The sequence below is a fragment of the Rhopilema esculentum genome, chromosome 13, assembly GCF_057945365.1.
Source record: "Rhopilema esculentum isolate cy_ngs chromosome 13, ASM5794536v1, whole genome shotgun sequence".
Classification (NCBI taxonomy): Eukaryota; Metazoa; Cnidaria; class Scyphozoa; order Rhizostomeae; family Rhizostomatidae; genus Rhopilema; species Rhopilema esculentum.
The window spans coordinates 9,399,315-9,413,795 of NC_142827.1; the positions used below are offsets into that span (position 1 = coordinate 9,399,315).

The following is a 14,481-nucleotide window of genomic DNA, read 5'->3' on the forward strand; positions in this document are numbered from 1 at the left end:
TTTATGTAAAACTTTATGATAATAAGTGATGTTAAATAAGGAGCACATCCCATCCCTGCTGATAACCTAGCTGGTCCAAAAAACCATCTTATCCCTCTATTCTTTCAATTTCTTGGTAGCCAAAGCCAATTATAGCTTTCGCGTCGATAACAAAAACGCAATTGTTTTGAAGCCAAGCTAGAAGTGGGTTGGATACACTGTAAATGCTTTAGTTATTCGGGGGTGTTGATGGGGTCACCTTGACCCTAGCTTGTTTATTTGGCTTTTGAAACATCTTTCTTAAGGTTACGGTAAACGTTTTGAACACGAAAATTGGTTTTTCCTTCCTAAAGGCCAAACGGCTCAAGGAATCTGGATAAACTACATATCATTCGATGTACAAGATTATGGCGTATTTAGCCAGATAAAAATTATTGGCAAATAATGTCAAATGTTATTTTCCATGCGAATTTACTGGTCAAAAAGTGTACCACCTTCAAAAGCTATTATGTACCCTTGCGTTTGAGGTAACAAAATCTGACTTAGACCAGCAGGAAGTGCAGGTCCTAAGCTACCAAAGTGTGTCTCAGATTTTTTAAATTCCTCCTCTTCTTGAAACTATACCCTGTCAAAAATTGGCAAATAACTTTTCCACCCTCCGGCAGCTGTATTTGGGTATAAAAGACGGACCAGAGAAAATAAAAAAATTTTGAGACACACTTTGTTTGCCCAACGTCTGCCCTGGCCGTGTGCAAATTTTCGAGCCATTCGATTGGTTCCTTGGGTACATAATAGCTTTTTCGTACCTTCATGTAGAGGAATTTCGAGTCCGGAGAAAACGGGATTTTACTGATCGCACTTGCAAGATACACTCGTAAGCCACAGTGTAATCCGGGTCAAGTCACTTAAAGATTTAAGATCAATAAGCCTGTTTAAATAAACACGGGCGTACATTGGATATATGGATGTGCCATGCGATATTGTAAAAGAGACATGCGACCACAACCGCAAAGCAACGATAATCGGCTTAACAGGTCAAGCAATTTTCAGGCCTCAACTAAAAGTTTTGATAAAGAAATTATGGAAACCTTCGTTTACATGGGATTTTTTCCACTTTCAAAATTTCTGTTTGTTTCAAATTTGGTATCATTGTGTGCCTTGAAAGCTCGGCTACTTGAATGTGAAAAAATCGAAAAAATGATGTTTTCATCCAGAAAACGTTTACCGTAACCTTAAAAGCCTGCTTTTACCACAGTACTTGCATCATATGGAAGGCAACAACAGTAAGGGGGCGGGGAAAATTTTAGATGATATGCTCTCCGAATGAGTCAGGAAATAAAAAATCTTTGAAGAACCTAAGAGCATTGTCAAAGAGCCTGTGAAAATGCACTTTTTTCATTCTTTTAACAGATCCTTCGCAAATGAGATGGCAACTTACTTTTGTCCTAAGGGACTCTGTCACTGATTTTGCAAACGTCACGTGCTGGGGCAGTGAAACATTTATTAAAGATATCGCGAAATCATTTCGAATTGGGGATGCTGGTCTGTATTTCTGAGTAATGTTATGAGAGATTTCTGTCTATAATTATGTGAAACTGATTTTGTCTAACCTGGATTTGTAACTGGAATGTGTTACTGAATTTGTCAATCTGATAATGAATTTGTCTTTCAATTCAATTGGATCAAAGTTGTTGAAAAAGTTTAAAAACGTCTCTTCTTGTCGTGTTATGTTTATCTTCTTTATTATCAAGCTGCATTTTCCAAGATATGATATTTTTGTTTGTTGAAAATCACTAAAAATCTCATAACTGCCCCTTTGGTTACCCTCTCTGGAGACAACTATCATACACAGCTTGCAGCCATACTTCTTTATTATATTTATTTGTTTAGTATTGAAAAAATATGAATTTTTCAGTTGAGATTAAGAATGTCATGGTTCAAAACAAACAAAACACTCAAGCTGAAGAGAAGTTCAATCCATGGACACCCAGGTGAAATATCAAGTTTACTATTCATGACATTCATTATTTCGATGCTAGCGCATGCCATCTTTGATTCACAGTACACTCTGCTCTTTGTCAAATTTCTATATTAAATTTATCGACGTTTTATCAAGAAACAGATTGAGTTTGCAAATAGAAACATATTTAGAGTATAACACCCTTACTACTTTGGGACGAAATCAAGAGTGAAGCTGGATTGAAGCCAAATAAAAGCCCAGCCACAAAGCGGGGTACACCATGTTTGCATGACACGTAGAGACTCACCTTTGAAGAGAGAAATCACCCTGGGTGCCAGAGTCTCCATTATTTAGTCTCAGAAATATTGTTCGAAACTAGTCTCAGAAATATTTTTTGAGCGAGGATTGGAAATAGAAAACATTGATTGAACTGGATCCTTCCCCTTCCCACATCCACTCATTCTTTGCCACCGCTGCCGTCTACAATACTATATCCCTGGATTCATCAGACTCTGGTACCCAGGGTAGAGAGTAATGAATATCTGGCCACTTGAACTTGAGCAATTCAAGTAATGTTTGAACAAGACAAAAACTCGACATACTAGACACACGAATAGGCCGGCACAACCACGTTAATGTTTGACTCACTTTACCCACTAACATTTGGTTACAAAATGAAACAAAATTAGCAGTAACATGAAATGTTTTTAAAGGATTGGCCAAAAGTGAGATGGAGCTAACTGTAAATGCAATGCCTTTATATGTGACATACCAAAATCGTTCATCTTGAAGAAAAAGCCATGTGCTAGTGGAAGCATTTTGTTAAATTCATCTCTTAAGCGAATCACATCTAGGTAAAAAGAGGTCTGAAAATTTATGTTGTTTATTTACTGCTGTCGTTTTCCTTTAGTCAGTTCAACATTGTTGCAAACGAAACCCATGCTACTATAGAACGCTGTAGCATAGATGAGTTTGCATCGTTTGCTTTCATCCCTGTGAAGAAAACATACGATTATTACAAACTTGGTGACATCATTGCCAACGGACAAAATTTGAATTGTCTTCATCTTAATTTGCTGGCGGTATTACGAGACGTAAGTTTTCTTAGATTTAAAAGAAGTTTTTCCTAATAAAGTAACTGCAAATCTAATAGCCTTGCTCAAAGTTCTCCTTGGTTGAACGTTTTAGGTGAAAAGGGAGTTGTCAGGACATTTCTCCAAATGACTGTTAATTGTTGTTGACATTATCAAAAGCAAACCTCCACAAATTTGAAAAGATTTTCCGCTGCTCCTCACTATTGATCCCTAAAAATCTAAAACATTTCAAACTCAAATTTAATGGACAAAACCTTTTAGGCACCCCCAAGCTAACACACAGAGATACACATAGTAGATCTTATCGAAGTTCTATTTTTAAATATGCATTCAGAACACATGGTATCATTTCATTAGAGTGGAAGTCCGAAAGAAATCATAACAAAGTCTGGGAAAACGATTCAAAGAAGAGAATTACTGGTTTTCGATGATAGCTGTGTCTCCTTTCCAATTGTAATGTGAGCTATTTTAATGTTTATCATTGATGTATTTACAGACCTGTCAACCTTAAATTTTCAAAACCTGGAGATTTTAGATTTTTCCTAAAGAAAAACAGGGAGACTCGGTCAAAAACAGGGAGATCACAATAATTTGTTAAGGGAATAAATATACCTGATAAAATGTTGTGCTCGGCAAACAGTTTAAGACAAAAGTATTTTCATAATAACTTTAGGTGCTTTTTTGTCAATCAGTAAGCACTAACAAAAAACTGTTCTCATGTGAAGTTAATGTGTCCGTTATATCTTAACTATACCTCCTGTAAAATTAAGACATACACAATGGACCTGTCTTTGAAGCAATAAATATTTCCTGTATTTTAACGAACATGCAATAAATATTTCCATATACATTAAACACCTATACACATTGATATCCACACATTGAAATCTTTTACTAATTCATAATGACAAAGATCCTAGTATGTAGTTGAAATGCGGGAGGGCAAAGCAATGTAATGGACTAAACCCAATTACAATCGTTGCCTAGCCTGATCACTCCCACCCCCTCTATTTCAAAGCCTCTATTTATAAAGGCTTTGTAAAAAGCAAGCATTTTATAAAATACTGGCTATATGTTATAAAATGTAATAAAATGTGTTATATTGGCTATATAAAATGTACTATATTGGCTATATAAAATGTAATATATTAGCTATATAAAATGTATTATATTGGCTATATAAAATGTGTTTTATTGGCTATATAAAATGTGTTATATTTTATAAAATATGTTATAGAATGTTTCCTTTTTTAAAAGACATTTTCAAGTTCTCTACCGCCAAAAAACGGTTCGCCTCTATTTATAATAGACAACTGTCTAGAGATTTCTTTTGCCGGTTGTCATACAAATGGGAAACTGTAACGGAACAGCTTTGTACAAAGATGATTCTTTTTAAGAACAGAACAAAACCATAACAAAATTTTTACGACCAAGTTTCTTCCTCGATAATTTTTTTATTTTACACTCCTTGAAAAATGGGGGCAACTACCCCGGTACTCCCTCTTTAATGGTCACCGACAGTAACCGCAATTTCTTGCCTTGGGTCAAGAGTATTTTTCTTTAAGTATAAACTGAAAAAAACAAAGGGTATTCGTATAGTATTATGTCATCTACAAAAGTAGCATTTTTTTAGAAAACCCTTCCAGAGCAGACATGAATCATTTTGGAGATGACGTTTTATTCTGTATCCCATATGTCACAGCTGTGAATTTTTTAGCTAGTGCTAATCAGTATATTACACTGATAAAATAAAAGTCATGGTATATAAGCAAAATATATTAAGATGTTCAGTTATCCAGGCTGTGGATGTATGAGATTTCATAATTTGTCATCCACTGCTATTTGCTATTTGCATTACACTCCATTAATATTGTTTGTTAGATGGAGCGAAGAGTTGAGTTGGCTGGCTGAAGGCTGGACTCCTCATGAGACAGGTAATTTAACTGTGTCATTAAGGGGATCCTATAACCCGTTCAGTAATGATTTTTTTACAAATAATCTCCGTAAAGTTCTTTTTGTCTGTATAAAACGCCAGAATCGTTTGAAGTCATATACTGTATACAGACTTGGAAACATTAATAATTGGTAAGAAGTAGCTAGCAAGTTTGATGGGGTCTTATTATTGCTGTACACGTTTCTAAAATGAATTGAACAAGATATTGGAAGAAACTATTTTGCAAAAGAAATTTCTCAAAATTTTTATTAAATTGCTTAAGTGGGAAATAGGAAAGTAGGGGAAATGGGGAACCCTTTTTACATGTATGACATCGCATTTAATTTGTAAAAAAAGTGTATAAATTATAGACTTGCTCTATAACTAAAAGGAACTTGATTAAGCCTGGTTTCTTGACATGAGCATGACATTTGGCAGCAAACGACGTTTCCTATACTCCATTCAATTATGTGCAAGTCTTGTGTATATCACTATTATTATTATTTTTCATCACTGTTACAGAACTTAATCTCACTATTATTGATAATCCACATTAATACACTACTTTATACATTCTCAAACGAAAGGAAAATTTCTTTTTCAAATGTTCCCTTTTCTAGTTTTATTCTTTGCTGATGTGAAAGCCCAATATGATGACTTCAGAAAACGCATGGTGACAACATGTGACGGAAAGACGATAATCACGGTCAATCCAGGCTCGTACCAGGCTTAAAAAGATTTTTCATTAGTTTTCATCCAGAACACGTAAAACAGGTTTCTTAAATCATTTAATGTAAAAGATTGACAGTTAATTATCTTTATCGTTTCTGACTGCATATAAACAAGTTTCAGTTTGATTTTCCTACAGTCAGTGCTGTGGAAAGGATAGAACCATGTGTGGCACTATTGTTTGTTAACAATATCAACAAAAGTATTGTTCATTTGAAACAAGGAATTTGCTTAATTTTTAGAGGGCTCAACTTCTCCCCCCGCTCCTCCTCAAAAACACTAGTAACTACGACCTAGCCTGCGTCACAGTGATGGTCTGTGACGCAGGCTTCTACGACCCTGCCCACAATTGCTCCTTAGGATAAAAAGGTAGGACCCCTCTCACTGATACCTTGATCGTTGTTCTCAGCAAAAATTTGAAGGAGAACAACCTTGCTGTATGTAAATGAGATTTGTTTGAACAAACTGCAGTTGTTTGGGTTGTTAAAAACAGACGATGTAATATAGTCGACACCGTAAATGCCCAAATAGCAAAAATACTAAAAATGATGAAAGCAAAAACACTAGCTCTTGTTTGAAAGATTTCCATTACTTCGTATCTATGTAAAACTTCTTATTTATGTCAACATGGACGCTCCTAAACTTTAATGTTCTCAATGTTCCAAATTTGGTTTTCGTGAGGTGTTTCAAATTCTAAGACATCGTCCTTTTTCATTATTTTTCTTGTTATTTTCCTGTCAAACCAGCACATCCAAAAAGACCATTATGGAAATAAAGCCAACTTGACCTTTTAATCCTATCCCTGCCACTGAAATTAGAGGTGTTTCTCTTTTTTGAATTTATATTATTGTATTCTATTTTTTTTAACTTTTATAACTTGTAAATACAATAAATGTAGCGATTTACTTACATGCATACATACTTAGTGTCCATCCAACTGAAGTCCCATAAAATGGCTATAATCAGAAGCTGGTAGCTTTAAGTAACCCTTTGTTTGATAATGCTACAAACTAATATAGGGGAGTAAAAAAATTCATAATGCAATTAATTTCCCTAGATATCCCAGATGCACATTTGCTGTACAATTATGCGCAGAGCATCGATGTCTTAGACGAGGAGTTCATGGCTGATCCACAGTCAACCACCATACCATGTAAGATTTCAAATATTGTTTTTAAGTAAAAATTCGCATCATTTTTTATAGATGATTAAATGTTTATTTCGAGTGTGCAGTATTCATTTTAATATTCAATTGAACTGTATGACGGCAAGTCTACCTATATAGTTTAGACGACAACATAAGTTTAATTTAGAGGTATACTCAGTCTATTAGACAATTGTCTGGCCCCTCTTCTCGCAGCTTTTATAAAGTATTCAGACTCTCTGCATTGAAAAATTTGCCAAAAATTCCTTTACTTTCACCTTAGGTTTTTTAAAAAAAATAGTCAATTTTTATTCTTATATATTTTGGGCAACGTTCACTGTCAGGCGCTATCTGGCCCGGGTGACAAAGTGGCGATCGCCACCCGAGCCCTTTGCTTTAAAAGAAAAAATTGATGACAGGACTTTTTTCATAAAAGTTAATGTTGATAACTTCTGATAAATTTCATTCTTTCTTTCGCCTAAAATATCTACTAAAATCCCACAGCAAATAGTAAAAAGCACTAAAATATTAACAAATGCTAATGGTTGATTTGATAACCAATATTAATAATAAATTTAGTGAAGGTCACTGCAAATCGCACATCGAGCCACCGAACATAATAATAACATAACAAAATGAGATGAATATCAGTGCAGACATGCAGCCGCGCACCACGTTTAGCCGTGCGATTAGCGGTTAAATCCCGTTCATTAGATGATTCAACAGTCGTTAGCCAAACACAAATCTCTATCTTGCCCCAATGGGAGTAGTTAGGACTTTGACATTGGGGGGGGGGGGCAACATTTTTTATAAACATATAGAAATGACTATATTAAAAATAACGTACAGCGGCAGTACACAAACATGTAATAACCAATACAGTCATGGGAGAGAAGGTTAAGAGGCAACATGTTTCCAAACTCTGTACGATCTGCAAACGTTTTTTTGGAGACCTTCTAAAATATTGAGGGGACCAAGGTTCCCTCTGCCTCCCTTTTTGCCACCCCTCTGCCTACCCTGCCACCCTCATGGTTTTTTGAAAAACTTTACCCATTCGGCCAATTTTCATACAGGATTGGAACTTTAATCGAATGAATTTTTCATATTTTTAGCGTAGTTAGAAGGTAGAAGTTTACCAGATGTTCAAGGATGCTTCGCACTTTTGCTTGTGTATTAGAATAATGTGGAATTTAACGCAATTCTTTTAGAAATATCTATTCTCTAAAAAGCTGTCTTTAAAATTGGTATTTTTGCTAAAAATTTCAAAATATCTTTAGTTATAAATGAAAATTGATCTTAGTTATCGTGTGGTATGAATTTTTTCAAATGTTTCAGCAAATCACCGGTTTAGCCGATATTATGCCGATAAATTTGCTAATTTGTTTGATTTTGCTCACCAGTATATGGGGTGCTTGTTTTCTATTTTGAAAAAATCGTTTCTTGTCGGTTCACCTCTTGAAACGTTACAGACAAAATCTGGTTTTCTACATGATGACAAAATCTTCGTTTCTTTTAGACATAAGACATAAGACATAAGAGCTTTCATTTCAACCAACAAGAATTACAATTTAAGTTATGATTAATAAAAAATAAAGAAACGAGTACATGAATTGGACTAGGTTTACCATAATCTATGATACCAAGTCATTAAATAGATGAAATTGACATTGATCTTTTCTTCCCAAAGTAGGACAAATCACGGATGTCTACACAATAGAGAAAGTCCAGCAATGGATAAATGACAAATACAACGAAAATGATCGATTTCTGCATGGAATAATTTACGGATGCATAACAAATATCAACATTGATTCATCAAATGTAGAAGATAAATTTTTTGTGCAAACATGGTAAATTATTATTAATCATATCGCTATAGCCCTTTAGCCTATCTATAAAAAATCGTATCTTCTTATCTGTACTGTTATTCATACTTTAATCATTTCTACAGGTTATATGTTTGATATTTTTTATCAACAGACCCTCGCAATATTATTTAGTAAAGAGTAACTTAGTCTTTCTAGGCAAAAACCTGTTTTCATCAGATTCCCTAACAAAATAGAATTATCTTCCCTATTAATGCTCAATTGACAAAATAATAACTACTTATCACCCTTTTTTACTAAGTTTTAATCTAATCAATGTTCTCTGTTTGTCCGCCAAATTTTATTTATCGTTGGTATTTTCTTCCTATTTTTCCTTTAACTGTATTTGTTCTCTTTGGTAAAAAAATATTGAAGTATTTCCCACCTTTGCATCTTTAATAGCTATCAGCGATAATTTTTGGGTGACACAGGATGGTAGTGAAAACTGCTTAGATACTGCCATGCAACGACATACATCGTGCTTTACTAAGGAATGCATGATGTGTAATCAAATTTTTTTCTATTCTGTCTTAGCTCTGCATGTAGAAGAGTTGTTGACCGAGAAACTGGATCGTGTACCAATGAAAAGTGCTACTCCATTTTGCAAGGATCTACTAACGACGGAAAACAGCAATTCAACCAACAGACTACCGTAAAGAAAATGAATATTAGAGTCGATATAAGCGATCATACAGGAGGCATTGCGAATTTTCGGCTCAGTGGATTTATTGCTGAAAAGTTATTGGAACACAATGTAAGTTTCACCACTTGTAAAGGTTAGAGGTAGCTTTTATGACAAAGAATTAAATAAACAATGACAACACGTTTGATGAAATTTCTAACCAATTCAGTTATAATTTTTGATACCTGAAAATTGGTTGACTTACTCAGCAAACATAATGCAATATTTTATGACAGTTGGCATGATTCGAGTTTTAAGTTGTTGGCCAACAAAGATCAACTCGGGTTTAAGCGAGTTTTGATTGGATATAGAAGGACACTTTTTCAATAAATATGGTCAATTGCAAGATCAAAAGAGAAAGTAAGATAAAAGGTGAAGCATTTTTTTCACATATACAAGAAAAGCTGAACACTACCAAAGCCAGGTTCATCAGACTTTCACAACCAAAAAGTTTATTTTAACACAACACAATTTTGCATAACTCACCACTAGGTATTCCACACATTTCATGGTACAAAAGGATATGAGACAAACGTCTTCAACCTCCTTCCCTATCTTTTGCAAAATATGGTCTCGTTAATAATTCTAAAAATCATTAATTTTTTGGATACAGATAGCTTTTAATTCATTTTTTATAATAATGAATAAACAGCATTTTGAAATGTATTATCAAGGGATAATAAAAGGATAATAACCAGTATATATTGCATCTTATCTATTTATTTGCAGTACCAGATTAAAACGTATTCTTAAATAAGACACCCCCATGTATGTTTTAGGTTGATGAGCTACTTTCCTTGAGCCCACTGGAAAGAACTGAATTAAAATGGAAGTACCTCATGGATCGATACAAACTGTACTTCAAGGTAAATTATATTTCATTCATACTTCAATTAAGTTATATAGTATGATGGGTGTGTCCAACAGCCTCTTTAACAACAGATGAAGAGAAGACAAAGGTTTGAATTGGAGAGGGAGGTGTTCTGTAAAAACAACCATCTTATTCAGGCACAACGGAGCGATGAGAAACGTGGGGGGAGGGTCTAAAAAGTAGGGAGGGGGCTAAAACCTTATAAAAAGAGGCTTTACTGGTAGTTTATTTCTTAATATTTGGCATATTATTAACTAGCTTATTTTTCCAGCTGTTCATCTCAAAATGTTTCTTGGCTGTTTAGAAATTATTTGTGGCTCTGTTGTCCTGCCAACACATCACAAACATCATAAATATTTCATTTTTAAAAGAAGCATATTAAATGAATAACAAACTATATTTTGATTCCAATTTATAGTGCACCAGAAGAACAGACAATAACAAACAAGCATATCTTGAGATAATATCAGTCTCACAATTTGAAGGCTCAACAGCCCAAGTGGTATGATTTGCTTTAAAACGTTGCTAGAGCACTCATTGAAACTGTAATAATACATTCTTTGAAATGCAAATAAAGCCATAACTATTGTGTTAGAAACACTTCTATGAAGAAAGATTATAAAATTAAGACAAAAAGTTGAAAGTTATATAGTTTCTAAGTTACAGCTCATCATCAAAGCTCTCAGAACAGAGCTGATAAAACAGTACACCAGCAGACATATGTGCCAATTGGTTTTCTTTTTCGATATCATGATACCATTCCACACTGCCCCATTTTTCAATCTTCAATAAAATAAGAAATACATAGTAATATATGCTTTAAGTGTCATCTGATACCTAATTAAGTGACCAATGATTTTTGGTGATGAAGATTACTTATAATGTCCTAGCCAAGCTAAACTGATCAACCAGATACAGGAATTGGGGCAAGTGGCCCTGCATTTTAGAAATAGAGGTAACATGCATATTTGCTGCTTACAGTGGTGTGAATTTTCGAGATGTGCGCCCCCAGCACTTTAAGATGCTTTCCACATCTACCACCAATTTTTTGCTGGCTTATATAATATTGACAATTAAAACATAAGCGCAACTTTTAGGTTCAATTACCAATTAAAATACCTTGTTTGGAAGGTGATTTTTTATTTGATACCCTTTCCTTTTCACAATGCCCCTGAGGACATGTGGCTTAGTATCTTAAACAATCATCTTCCTCTGGCTTGGTATAAGGTCAAATGAGCAAAATCCAGTGGTTAGTTGACCTGTTGCTAGATATTTGGTTTTTTAAAATCTTGTAGTAGAGAAATGATAGTTTGGTTATTTTTAGAAGCTAAAATTCTCAAAAAGGCTACTTTGAAATTTTAAAAATAAAGTGTACAGTTACAAAGTGAAATATTGCATCAGTTTTTAAATTGTTTCAAATCATATGTTAATTGGACATACTTAGACATATTTGTTTGATTACCTGCAGGTTCACTTCTAGTCTTGCAAGATATATTGCTTCGTTTATTGTTGTATAATTTTCAATAACAGCAAATGGGATGATAAAAGATTTGACACTATCTACTGAAAACTCCAGACCTAGGGAAAAATGGCATAAATATGAATCACAAATTACAGAGACCAAAGACAAATACATTGTAATCAAAATATTTTGGACAAAAGAAAAATTTTAATATTTTTGTAAGTACCTTCAAGTTGCCATCTGCTGAGCTTTGATAAATACTGCTTCATTTTCAACATAGTCATTTCAGGTTGCTCAAAGCCAAAAATATCAGTACTTGACACAATTTCAACATCAAATCTAAAAGAAGATTTTGAAAAGGAGGAATAATTTATAGCAATTTAATGGTTTGGTGCTTTGCCCTACATAACACTCAGATCTGGTTTCCTGACATCCGTTGCTTTCAGATCTTGTAACGTGCAAAGAAGACTGAGATTGTAACATACTTGGCTTTGAGATTATTATGTCTTGGCCAGTTTAATGACAGATTGAAACATTGCTCATAACATGAAAGGATCATACTATGGGGTAATTGGCCCTGTAACTGTAGATGCAGACACAATGGGATATGTAAATTGGCAGTACCAAAGAACAGTTTTGTACAGATTGACAATGGTCATTTAAAAAATAATTGGCAATTTTACATCTATTCTAAAGCTATAAACTAAGATGTTTCTTAAAGAAGCTCCATACCGTTTGCTGAACCAATGAAGTACTGGGTCCCATTTTTCACTCTGCATCTTTGCAGTGTGTTCTGATTCTTCGATAGGTGTTCTTGCACTAATAAGAAAACATTTATAACTTGCAGCATTATATTTCTTTCAACATTTTATTTGAAGCACTACAACTAAAAACTTTGTATTTATTGGCAACTTATCTGTTACTTGTATCTAAAATATTTTGTAATTTAAGAAAATTTGGCTTTCTCAAAAAAACATGAAAGGAAACATTACCACAAAGTATCTGAATTTAAAAAACTGAGGGCATCATGTATCATGTCCTCTTTTGTTCTTTTCCTTGGGTTATCAATGCAGGTGTTGCATAATGAAGTCTAGAAAGACAAAACATTGAAAATTTTCAATTATTATTTTTCTAGCATGTAGCTGTAAGATTACTTTTAATTATATTGCAAAAAAATTACATTTAAAAATAACTATTTCAAAACTCAAAAATCTTTGTGAGACATTATTTCAGTCAAAAATCTTGGTAGGATGTTAGTGTTCAATTCATTAGTATTATCCAAATATATATAATATTTTTTCCTACAGAAATTTTGCTAAAAAATAAATAAAGTGAAACTTGAGTTGAGTGTCAAAAAATGTTCCTGAAAAAGTTACAGAAAAAGGTCGATTTAATGGTGTCTTAAAAAAACAGTTTCTGAATGATAAATGTTGCTGATCAGAAAAATGTTTTCTTATAGAATTGTTAGGAAACAATGTCTTAAACATATTACATATTAACTCTGTTTTCAAATGGCTGGAATATGAGAGTTGAAAGTCGTGACTTCTATTCAAGGCTTACTGTTGTTGTTCACAAAACAGTCACTTAAAATAATTTATGCGAGTTGGCTTACCATGTGCATTTGATGAGCCAATATTGTCTGTTTTTGTGAACTCCACTCAGAGGCAACTATTGATGCAAGTTTTTGTGTTGGGGCATACAGATCATTCCTAAGAGGAGTTTTCACATTCTTGCCATCCAACTGTATGAAATACTTTCCTGGAAAAATTCAAATAATGTGTTTTTTTTCAAGTCTTCAGCTATTGTGTTCTGGTTCAAAGACTTTATTTATCAGGGTGTCATGGCAATTTTGTTAAAAAATCTTTTATTGTCAACATGAAAGTTACAATCTGATTAAAAAGAACTTTTCTTAACAAAATAATTTTATCATACCTTAATAAAATAATAAGAAATAAAAAATAAACATTAACAAGATAAGAAAGTACAAAAGTCACAAGAATAAGAATGCTTGTATTTAAAAAGTTATACTGAATAAAATACCCCCAATTTATAATACTGACATTCATATACACTTGAATGTATGGTAACCATGAATATATACCTTTATCTTCGTTGATTGTTACATTTTTGTAGAACCGTTGCTTTGCTAAAAAATAAGTACTAAAAATTAAAAAACTAAAAAATCGCTTTCAATTTTGAAACATCTCACCAGGATAGAGGAATTTTCCAAACAAAGTTGTCAAACTCAATATTTTTGATAAAATGTCTTATCTATTATTTCTGTGAAATCTCTACACGCCTTTTTTCTATTTGTGAAATTTCTATGGGAAAACTTTTTATTTCGGCATATTTTGAAAAACTAGGCCTGTGTGTTTCCAGTTATCAAGCTGGTTCCGAGCATAAACTAAAAGACTTTTTCTTCACGAAAGGTTGACAAACTCACTTCTTATATAACTCAGAAACTTTTTATTCAAGAGTCTCTGTTGAGCTTTGGTCGTGGAGATTAACAACTTGTGGAGTCCTTTGGCATTCATCTTGTTTCCTAGTTCAGTAGTTGGGCTTCAGCACAGCAGTGAGCAGTGGCTTTGCACGGACCAGAATGTGTATTATTTTCTTTCGATTAACATGGGCAGTTCAAATCATAATAAATTCTCTCTACGGCATACAGTGGTGTCTAAAGAGATCTGTTGGTCAATTTTGCACAATACAGTAGCAATATGTATCAATCAGAGGTAGGTTTCTTATTAGTTTTTGCCCATGCG

At 33.6% G+C, this 14,481-nt stretch overlaps 2 protein-coding genes across 2 annotated transcripts; one reads left to right on the forward strand and one right to left on the reverse strand.

Annotated features, from left to right (window-relative positions):
• The first annotated feature begins 1,224 nt into the window (after nt 1–1,224).
• LOC148958638 (meiosis-specific with OB domain-containing protein-like) lies at nt 1,225–10,813 on the forward strand. The gene is made up of 11 exons (XM_089112135.1): nt 1,225–1,521; nt 1,895–1,970; nt 2,850–3,033; nt 3,391–3,491; nt 4,915–4,967; nt 5,587–5,682; nt 6,753–6,848; nt 8,527–8,689; nt 9,239–9,458; nt 10,166–10,252; nt 10,676–10,813. Exons 1-11 carry the CDS (start codon nt 1,401–1,403, stop codon nt 10,763–10,765), a joined length of 1,287 nt encoding a protein of 428 aa, XP_088968261.1. The 5' UTR covers nt 1,225–1,400; the 3' UTR covers nt 10,766–10,813.
• Nucleotides 10,814–10,900: 87 nt separating this feature from the next.
• Nucleotides 10,901–14,477, reverse strand: LOC135692218 (ATP synthase mitochondrial F1 complex assembly factor 2). Its single transcript, XM_065210294.2, has 8 exons — nt 14,163–14,477; nt 13,821–13,865; nt 13,332–13,477; nt 12,712–12,809; nt 12,452–12,538; nt 11,946–12,058; nt 11,720–11,835; nt 10,901–11,040 (listed from the first exon to the last, which is right to left on the reverse strand). Exons 1-8 carry the CDS (start codon nt 14,251–14,253, stop codon nt 10,918–10,920), a joined length of 819 nt encoding a protein of 272 aa, XP_065066366.2. The 5' UTR covers nt 14,254–14,477; the 3' UTR covers nt 10,901–10,917.
• Between the last annotated feature and the right edge of the window lie 4 nt (nt 14,478–14,481).